Consider the following 10,083-nt stretch of genomic DNA (forward strand, 5'->3'; position numbering starts at 1 on the left):
GGTTTGGGGGGATTCAGGGCGCCCCAAAAACCCACAGGGCTGGAGGTGTCACAGGGCTCAGGGGAATGGGGTTTGGGGGGACTCAGGGTGCCCCAAACCCCCCCGGGGGGCTGGAGGTGTCACAGGGCTCAGGGGAACTGGGTCTGGGGGGATTCAGGGCGCCCCAAAAACCCACAGGGCTGGAGGTGTCACAGGGCTCGGGGGAATGGGGTTTGGGGGGGGCTCAGGGGAATGGGGTTTGAGGGGATTCAGGGCACCCCAAAACCCCCCCAGGGGCTGGAGGTGTCACAGGGCTCGGGGGAATGGGGTTTGGGGTGATTCAGAGCACCCCAAACCCCCACAAGGGGCTGGGAGAGGTGTGGAGGTGTTGGGGGAACTGGGTTTGGGGAGATTCAGGGCACCCCAAAAACCCACAGGGCTGGAGGTGTCACAGGTGTGTCAGGGGAATGGGGTTTGGGGGGAACTCAGGTGTCCAGGGATGTCCCAAAGGTCCTTGTGGGGTCCCCCCAGTTTTTGGGGTGCCCGGGCCAGGGCACCGCATCACCCGGGGCAGGGGACAGCGTGGGGACAGCGTGGGGACAGCCAGGGACAGCCAGGGCACCGCGTCACCCGGGGCAGGGGACAGCGGGGACAGCGTGGGGACAGCCAGGGACAGCGCAGGGACATCCAGGGACAGCCAGGGACAGCCAGGGCACCGTGTCACCCGGGGCACGAGACAGCAGGGACAGCGCGGGGACAGCCAGGGCACCGCGTCACCCGGGGCACGAGACAGAGGGGACAGCGTGGGGACAGCCAGGGACAGCCAGGGCACCGCGTCACCCGGGGCAGGGGACAGCATGGGGACAGCGTGGGGACACGCCAGGGACAGCGCGGGGACAGCCAGGGCACCGCGTCACCCGGGGCGGGGGACACCGCGGGGACACGGCAGGGACACCCGGGGCACGGGACAGCGGGGACAGCGCAGGGACACCCAGGGACGCAGCAGGGACACAGCAGGGACACCCAGGGCACCGTGTCACCCAGGGCACAGGGACACCGCGGGGACACCGCGGGGACAGTGGGGACAAAGGGCACCCAAGGGCAGTGGGGACAATGGGCACCCAGGGGACAATGGGGACATCAGGCACCCAGAGGACAATGGGGACATAGGGCACTCAGGGGCCAGTGGGGACAGCGGGCACCCAGGGGACAATGGAACAGCAGTGACACTGGGCACCCAAGGACGTGTGGCACCATGGGGACATCAGGCACCCAGGGGACACCCACGGGGACAACTGAGTGTCCCCAAGGGCACAGCGCACCCACGGGTGACACCGGGCACCCCTGGGGACACAGGGACAGCCAGCAGCGCCGAGGGACCCGGCAGGGAGTGTCACTGCCACCAGGGTGTGGTGACAGCAGGGGACGTGGAGGGGACACAAGTGCCACCAGGGGTCACCCGCTGTCACCGGCTGCCAGCAGGGACAGGGACACTGGGGTCACCTGGGGACATGGAGGGGACGTGGGGACAGCTGGGGACACGCAATGTAAATGAGGCCACTTGGGGACAGTGTCACACGGAGGGGACACGGGGTACAGTGCCACACAGGGCACCTGGGGACAGTGCCACACGGAGGTGACATGGGGTCACCTGGGGACAGGGACACATGGACAGGACATGGGGTCACCTGGGGGATTTGGGGTGCCCTGAGGAGTTTGAGGTGCCCTGGGTGGTATTTGGGGTGCCCTGGGGGGGGGTTTTGGAGTGCCCTGGGGGATATTTTGGGGTGCCCTGGATGGGATTTGGGGTGCCCTGGGGGGTTTGGGGTGCCCTGGGGGGTTTGGGGTGCCCTGGATGGGTTTTGGGGTGCCCCGGGGGACATTTTGGGGTGCCCTGGATGGGTTTAGGGTGCCCTGGGGGGTTTGGGGTGCCCTGGAGGGTATTTGGGATGCCCTGGGGGATATTTTGGGGTGCCCCGGAGGGGATTTTGGGGTGCCCACCTGTGGTTGATGATGCGGTGCACCGTCATCCACTTGGGCTTGATGCCCCAGGGGGATTTAGGGTGCCCTGGGGGGTTTAGGGTGCCCTGGGAGGGTTTAGAGTGCCCTGGCGGATTTGGGGTACCCTGGGGGATATTTTGGGGTGCCCCGGAGGGGATTTTGGGGTGCCCACCTGTGGTTGATGATGCGGTGCACCGTCATCCACTCGGGCTTGATGCCGCAGGGGGATTGAGGGTGCCCTGGGGGGTTTGGGGTGCCCTAGGGGATGTTTTGGGGTGCCCTGGGGGATGTTTTGGGGTGCCCCAGTGGACATTTTGGGGTGCCCACCTGTGGTTGATGATGCGGTGCACCGTCATCCACTCGGGCTTGATGCCGTAGCGGTAGAAGCGCTCCTCCATGCCCCCGAAGAGGGGGTCCCCCCCGGCCCCCCGCTTCTCGCTCTTGGGGTCGTCGTCCCCCGAGCCGTAGTCCAGGGGAGGGGGCTCGTCCATGTCGTTCTTGCGCTGGTAGTTCCGGTACATCACCAGGTGGAAGATCTCCAGCTGCGCCCCGACATCAAAGGGGAACACCCCAAATTAGGGGGGACACCCCGAAGTTAGAGAGGAAAACCCCGAAGTTAGAGGGGACACCCCAAAGTTAGAGGGGAAAACCCCAAAGTTAGAGAAGAAAACCCCAAAGTTGGGGGGAACACCCCAAAGTAAGAGAGGAAAATCCCAAAGTTAGGGGGGCACCCCAAAGTTAAAGGGAATCACCCCAAAGTTAGGGTGGACATCCTGAAGTTAGGGAGAAAAAGCCCAAAGTTAAAGGGAATCACCCCAAAATTAGAGCACCCCAAAGTTAGAGAGGGGTTAGGGGGGCACCCCAAAGTTAAAGGGAATCACCCCAAAGTTAGGGTGGACATCCTGAAGTTAGGGAGAAAAAGCCCAAAGTTAAAGGGAATCACCCCAAAGTTACAGGGAATCGTCCCAAAATTAGACAGAGCATCCCAAAGGTAGAGGGGAAAACTCCATAGTTAGGGGGGACACCCCAAGGTTAGAGGGTAAAACCCCAAAGTTAGAGGGGAAAACCCCAAAGTTAAAGGGAATCACCCAAAAATTAGAGCATCCCAAAATTAGAGGGGAAAACCCCAAAGTTAGGGGGGATACCCTAAAGTTAGAGAGGAAAACCCCAAAGTTAGAGAGGAAAACCCTACAGTTAAAGGGAATCACCCCAAAATTAGAGCATCCCAAAGTTAAAGGGGACACCCCAAAGTTAGGGGAGCATCCCAAAGTTAGAGAGGAAAACCCCAAAGTTAAAGAGAATCATCCCGAAATTAGAGCATCCCGAAGTTAGGGGGGACACCCCAAAGTCAGAGGAGACACCCCAAAGTTAGACAGGAAAACCCCAATGTTAGAGAGGATACCCCAAAGTTAGGGGGGGCACTCCAAAGTTGGAGGGGAAAACCCCAAAATTAGAGCACCCCAAAGTTAGAAAGGGCATCCCAAAGTTAAGTGTGGAATCCCCCCATGTACTTTGGGGTATCCCCCCGGGTTTTTGGGGTCCCCCCGGGTTTTTGGGGTCCCTGGGGTGTACCTGGAGCTCCTTGATCCAGGAGCAGTGCCAGTAGGACAGCCCCATCCATACTTTAGGGTGTTCCCCCTTACTTTGGGGTATCCCCCCCATACTTTGGGGTATCCCCCCCGGGTTTTTGGGGTCCCGGGGTGTTTTGGGGTCCCCCCGATGTTTCTGGGGTGTACCTGGAGCTCCTTGATCCAGGAGCAGTGCCAGTAGGACAGCCCCACCCATGACTGAACCCCATCCATACTGAGCCCCCCCATTTGTCCAGCTGTCCTCCCATACTCTGGGATATCCCCCCCGGGTTTTTGGGGTCCCCCCGGGTTTTTGGGGTGTACCTGGAGCTCCTTGATCCAGGAGCAGTGCCAGTAGGACAGCCCCACCCACTTGACGAAGAACTCGCGCTCCGAGCGGCCCTGCAGGGCCTGGGGGGGCCCCTCCTGCGCCTGGGGGGCCCCGGGGGCGGCCACGGGGGCGGGGGGCTCCCCCCAGCGCCAGTAGAGGATCTTCTGCACGCGGCCCTTCAGCACCGGGCACTGCGGGGACAGGGACACTGCTGGGGACACCGCGGGGACATCAGGGACATCGAGGCGACACTGCTGGGGACAGGGACACCGCGGGGACAGGGGCACTGCTGGGACATCAGGGACATCGAGGGGACACTACCAGGACACTGCTGGGACAGGGACACTGCTGGGGACACCGCGGGGACAGGGACACTGCTGGGACATCAGGGACACCGCGGGGACAGGGACACTGCAGGGACAGGGACACTGCTGGGGACACCGCGGGGACAGGGACATCGAGGGGACACTGCTGGGGACAGGGACACCGCGGGGACAGGGACACTGCAGGGACAGGGACACTGCTGGGGACACCGCGGGGACATCAGGGACATCGAGGGGACACTGCTGGACCCCAAGGTGGGGCCCTGCTGTCCCCATGAGCCCACAGTGTCCCCATGTCCCCACATCCCCAGGACACTGCTGGGACAGGGACACTGCTGGGGACAGGGACACTGCGGGGACACCGCGGGGACAAGGACACTGCTGGGACACTGCTGGGACATCAGGGACACTGCTGGGACACTGCTGGGGACACCGCGGGGACATCAGGGACATCGAGGGGACATCGAGGGCAGGGGGCTGTGCCCTGAGGTGGGGCCCTGCTGTCCCCGCGGTGTCCCCGCAGTGTCCCCACATCCCCACAGTGTCCTCATGTCCCCACACTGTCCCCATGTTCCCATACCCCCTGCTGTCCCCAGTGTCCCCATGTCCCCCAGACCCCTGCTGTCCCTGCTGTCCCCAGTGTCCCAGTGTCCCCAGTGTCCCTGCTGTCCCCAGTGTCCCCACACCCCCGCTGTCCCCAATGTCCCCAGTACCGTGCAGTGGGGACAGAGCCACTCTCCGTTGGGGACCTCGGGCAGCGGCGGGTTCAGGCAGTGGATGTGGTACGAGGACACCACACCCCCAGTGCCCCTGCTGTCCCCGGTGTCCCCAGTGTCCCCAATGTCCCCAATGTCCCCAATGTCCCCGGTACCGTGCAGCGGGGACAGAGCCACTCTCCGTTGGGGACCTCGGGCAGCGGCGGGTTCAGGCAGTGGATGTGGTACGAGGACACGCAGGCGTCGCAGCACAGCAGCTCGCCGCCGTCCTTGCACACGCGGCAGTACTCCATGTGGTCGTCTTCCTCCTCCTTCTCGCCCTCGATGTCCCCAGTCCCCTCCCAGTCCCCTCAGGATGCCCCCAGTCCCTCCCAGTCCCTCCCAGTCCCTCCCAGTCCCCTCCCAGTCCCCCCAGTGCCGTCCCCGGGCCGCTCACGCAGTGGGGGCAGCTCCAGCGGCCCTCGGGCGCGCGGTCCAGCTCGGGGTCCAGGCACACCAGGTGGTAGGCGCGGGGGCAGGTGTCGCACAGGATGATCTCCCCGCCCTGCTGGCACACCTCGCAGTAGTCCTGGTGGTCGGTCTCGTAGCCATCGCCCTCGTCCTCGGGGCCAGGCCCTGCGGGGCACGCGCGGCTGTCACCTCTGCCACCGTCACTCTGTCACCTGTCACTGCTGTCACTGTCACTCTGTCACTGTCACTCTGTCACTGTCACTGCTGTCACTGTCACTGCTGTCACCTCTGTCACCTCTGTCACCTGTCACTGCTGTCACTGTCACTGTCACCTCCATCACCCTGTCACCTCAGTCACCCTGTCACCTCTGTCTCCTCTGTCACCTCTGTCACCGTTTCACCCCTGTCACCTCTGTCACCCTTTCACCTCTGTCACCTGTCACTCTGTCACGCTGTCACCTCTGTCACCCTGCTACTGCTGTCACTCTGTCACTCTGTCACCCTGTCACCTGTCACTCTGTCACCTGTCACCCTGTCACTCTGTCACCTGTCACTCTGTCACGCTGTCACCCTGTCACTGCTGTCACCCTGCTACTGCTGTCACTCTGTCACCCTGTCACCTCTGTCACCTGTCACTGCTGTCACCTGTCACTCTGTCACGCTGTCACCTCTGTCACCTTGTCACTGCTGCCACCTTTATCACCCTGTCACTCTGTCACTGCTGTCATCTCTGTCACCCTGTCACCTCTGTCACCTCTGTCAGCTCTGTCACCTTGTCACTGTCAGCTCCATCACCCTGTCACTGCTGTCATCTCTGTCACCCTGTCACCTCTGTCACCTCTGTCACTGTCACCTCTGTCACCCTGTCACCTCTGTCACTGTCACCTCTGTCACCTCTGTAACCTCTGACACCTGTCACCTCTGTCACCTCTGTCACCTCTGTCACTGCTGTCACGGCTGTCACCTCTGTCACTCTGTCACCTCTGTCACCCTGTCACTGCTGTCACTGCTGTCAGCAGCTCCAGCTCGGGGTCCAGGCACACCAGGTGGTAGGCGCGCGGGCACGTGTCGCACAGGATGATCTCCCCGCCCTGCTGGCACACCTCGCAGTAGTCCTGGTGGTCGGTCTCGTAGCCATCGCCCTCGTCCTCGGGGCCAGGCCCTGCGGGGCAGGCGCGGCTGTCACCTCTGCCACTGTCACTCTGTCACCTGTCACTGCTGTCACCTCTGTCACCGTCACTCTGTCACCTGTCACTGCTGTCCCCCTGTCACCTCTGTCACCCTTTCACCTCTGTCACCTGTCACTCTGTCACGCTGTCACCTCTGTCACCCTGCTACTGCTGTCACTCTGTCACTCTGTCACCCTGTCACCTGTCACTCTGTCACCTGTCACCCTGTCATGCTGTCACCTGTCACTCTGTCACGCTGTCACCCTGTCACTGCTGTCACCCTGCCTCTGCTGTCACTCTGTCACCCTGTCACTCTGTCACGCTGTCACCCTGTCACTGCTGTCACCCTGTCACCTCTGTCTCCTCTGTCACCCTGTCAACCTGTCACCTCAGTCGCCCTGTCACCTCAGTCACCCTGTCACCTCTGTCACCCTTTCACCTCTGTCACCCTTTCACCCCTGTCACCTCTGTCACCCTGTCACTCTGTCACCCTGTCACTCTGTCAGCTGTCACTGCCTGTCACCTGTCACTCTGTCACGCTGTCACCTCTGTCACCTTGTCACTGCTGCCACCTTTATCACCCTGTCACTCTGTCACTGCTGTCATCTCTGTCACCCTGTCACCTCTGTCACCTCTGTCAGCTCTGTCACCTTGTCACTGTCAGCTCCATCACCCTGTCACTGCTGTCATCTCTGTCACCCTGTCACCTCTGTCTCCTCTGTCACCCTGTCAACCTGTCACCTCCATCACCTCTGTCATCTGTCACTGCTGTCACTGTCACCTCCATCACCCTGTCACTGCTGTCACCCGTCACCTGTCACTGCTGTCACCTCAGTCACCCTGTCACTACTGTCACCCCGTCACCTCCGTCACCCTGTCACTGCTGTCACCTCTGTCTCCTCCGTCACCCTGTCACCTCTGTCACCTCTGTCACTGTCACCTCTGTCACCTCTGTAACCTCTGACACCTGTCACCTCTGTCACCTCTGTCACCTCTGTCACTGCTGTCACGGCTGTCACCTCTGTCACTCTGTCACCTCTGTCACGCTGTCACCTCTGTCACCTGTCACTCTGTCACCTCCGTCACCTCTGTCACCCTGTCACTGCTGTCACTGCTGTCAGCAGCGCCCCCCCTCAGAGGGTGTGGGGGGCAATGGGGACACTGGGGACAGGGATGGGGACACTGGGGGAACTGGGCAGGGGGACATGGGGACAGGGCTGGGGACACAGGGACAAGGCTGGGGACACGGGGACAGGGCAGGTGACACTTGGGGACACCCCACAGAGGACAGCAGGGACTGGGGACCCCCCAGCCACCAGCACCGGGCTGGAGACAGAGACAGAACCGCGGCTCCTGCTCGGGGTGGGGACACCCGCGGGGGCCTGGGGACCGCGGGTGACACCCTGGGGACACTCGGGATGTGTCACTGTGCGTCCCCACGGGGCCCTGGCCCGGTGCTGGGGCATGCAAGGAGGGGACACAGGGAGGGGACACAGGGAGGGGACACGGGGAGGGGACACAGGGATGTCACCATGGCCTGGCGGGGCGGTGGCACCCGGGGACACCTGGGGGCACTCGGGAACACTTGGGGACACGTGGGGACACTCGGGGACCACCCTGTCACTGCTGTCACCTGTGTCTCCTCCGTCACCCTGTCACCTCTGTCACCTCTGTCACGCTGTCACCTCTGTCACCTCTGTCACGCTGTCACCTCTGTCACCTGTCACTCTGTCACCTCCGTCACCTCTGTCACCCTGTCACTGCTGTCACTGCTGTCAGCAGCACACCCCCTCAGAGGGTGTGGGGGGCAATGGGGACACTGGGGACACTGAGGGAACTGGGGATGGGGACATGGGGACAGGGCTGGGGACATGGGAACAGGGCTGGGGACACAGAGATGGGACATGGGGACAGGGCAGGTGACACAGGGACAGGGCAGGTGACACTTGGGGACACCCCTCAGAGGACAGCAGGGACTGGGGACCCCCCAGCCACCAGCACCGGGCTGGAGACAGAGACAGAACCGCGGCTCCTGCTCGGGGTGGGGACACCCACGGGGGCCTGGGGACCGCGGGTGACACCCTGGGGACACTCGGGATGTGTCACTGTGCGTCCCCACGGGGCCCTGGCCCGGTGCCAGGGCATGCAAGGAGGGGACACAGGGAGGGGACACAGGGATGTCACCATGGCCTGGCGGGGCGGTGGCACCCGGGGACACCTGGGGACACTCGGAGATGCTCAGGGACACGCGGGTCACTTGGGGACACTCAGGAACACTCGGGGACACTCGGGGACACTCGGGGACACCTGGGGACACTCGGGGATGCTCGGGGACATTTGGGGACACTCAGGGACACTCGGGAACACTTGGGGACACTTGGGGATGCTCGGGAACGCTCAGGGACACTCGGGGACACCTGGGGACACTTGGGGACACTGGGGATGCTCGGGGACACTGGGGACGCTGGGGACACTCAGGGAGACTCAGGGACACTTGGGGATACTCGGGGACACTGGGGACACTCGGGGACACTCAGGGACACCTGAGGACACTTGGGGACACTGGGGATGCTCAGGAACGCTCAGGGACACTGGGGACACTCGGGGACACTCAGGGACACTCGAAAACACTTGGGGACACTTGGGACGCTCAGGGACACTCAGGGACACTGGGGACACGCGGGGACACTGGGGACACTCACCCTTCTTCTTCTTGCGGCCGGGGCGGCCCCGCTTGAGCTTCTTGAGGCGCGCGCCGGGGTCGGGGCGGGGCGCGGCCCCCAGAGCCCCCCCGGGGCTCTCGGCGTCAGACTCCTCCTCGGCCTCGCCCGCGTCCTCGCTCTGCTCGGGGACAGCGGGACAGCAGGGGACAGAGGGGACATGGGGTCACCAGGGGACATCAGGGACAAATGCCCCATCCCATGCATCCACCCTCAGTGTCCCTGTCCTTGGGTGTCCCCACTCCCAGTGCTCCCAGCGCTCCCAGTGCCCCCTGCCCCGTCCCCCAGTGCTCCCAGTGCCCCCTGCCCCATCCCCCAGTGCTCCCAGTGCTCCCAGTGCCCCTCAGGGCTCTCACCGAGCTGCTCTTCTTGCGTTTGCCTCCCAGTACTCCCAGTTTGATCTTGAGCGGCGCCATCTTCCTGCCCTTCATCTTCCTCTTCAGCTCGGGCACCCGCGGGCTCTTGCTGCGCTTCTTGTGCCCGGGGCCTGCGGGCACGGGGGTCAGGGACCCCAAAACATCCCCAGGGACCCCAAAACCACCCCAGGGACCCCCCTCCAACCATCCCAGGGACCCCCAAACCACCACAGGGACCCCAAAACATCCCAGGGACCCCAACAAGCCAGGGGACCCCAAAACATCCCCAAACCACCTCAGGAACCCCTCTCCAACCTTCCCAGGGGCCCTCAACAACCCAGGGACCCTAAAACATCCCAGGGACCCCCAAACCACCACAGTAACCCCCAAACCCTCTGAGGTTGACCCCACGGACTGGGGGGGCACCCCCAGCCCCCCCAGTAACCCCCAAACCCCCAATAACCCCCAAA

General features: G+C 63.3%; 1 protein-coding gene across 1 annotated transcript in view; it reads right to left on the bottom strand.

Moving 5' to 3' along the window:
- The window catches only part of LOC120505893 (chromodomain-helicase-DNA-binding protein 3-like), a gene marked incomplete at its 3' end in the record, with an annotated part of 35,690 nt that overhangs the window by 20,860 nt on the left and 4,747 nt on the right, over positions 1–10,083 (bottom strand). Inside the window, 7 exon segments of the mRNA XM_039716840.1 lie at positions 2,308–2,522; positions 3,873–4,070; positions 5,074–5,306; positions 5,351–5,559; positions 9,236–9,378; positions 9,614–9,744; positions 10,006–10,027. Coding sequence (XP_039572774.1) covers positions 2,308–2,522; positions 3,873–4,070; positions 5,074–5,306; positions 5,351–5,559; positions 9,236–9,378; positions 9,614–9,744; positions 10,006–10,027 — 1,151 coding nt within the window.

Source organism: Passer montanus, unplaced genomic scaffold (genome assembly GCF_014805655.1).
Source record: "Passer montanus isolate IOZ18808 unplaced genomic scaffold, ASM1480565v1 scaffold368, whole genome shotgun sequence".
NCBI classification, from domain to species: Eukaryota; Metazoa; Chordata; class Aves; order Passeriformes; family Passeridae; genus Passer; species Passer montanus.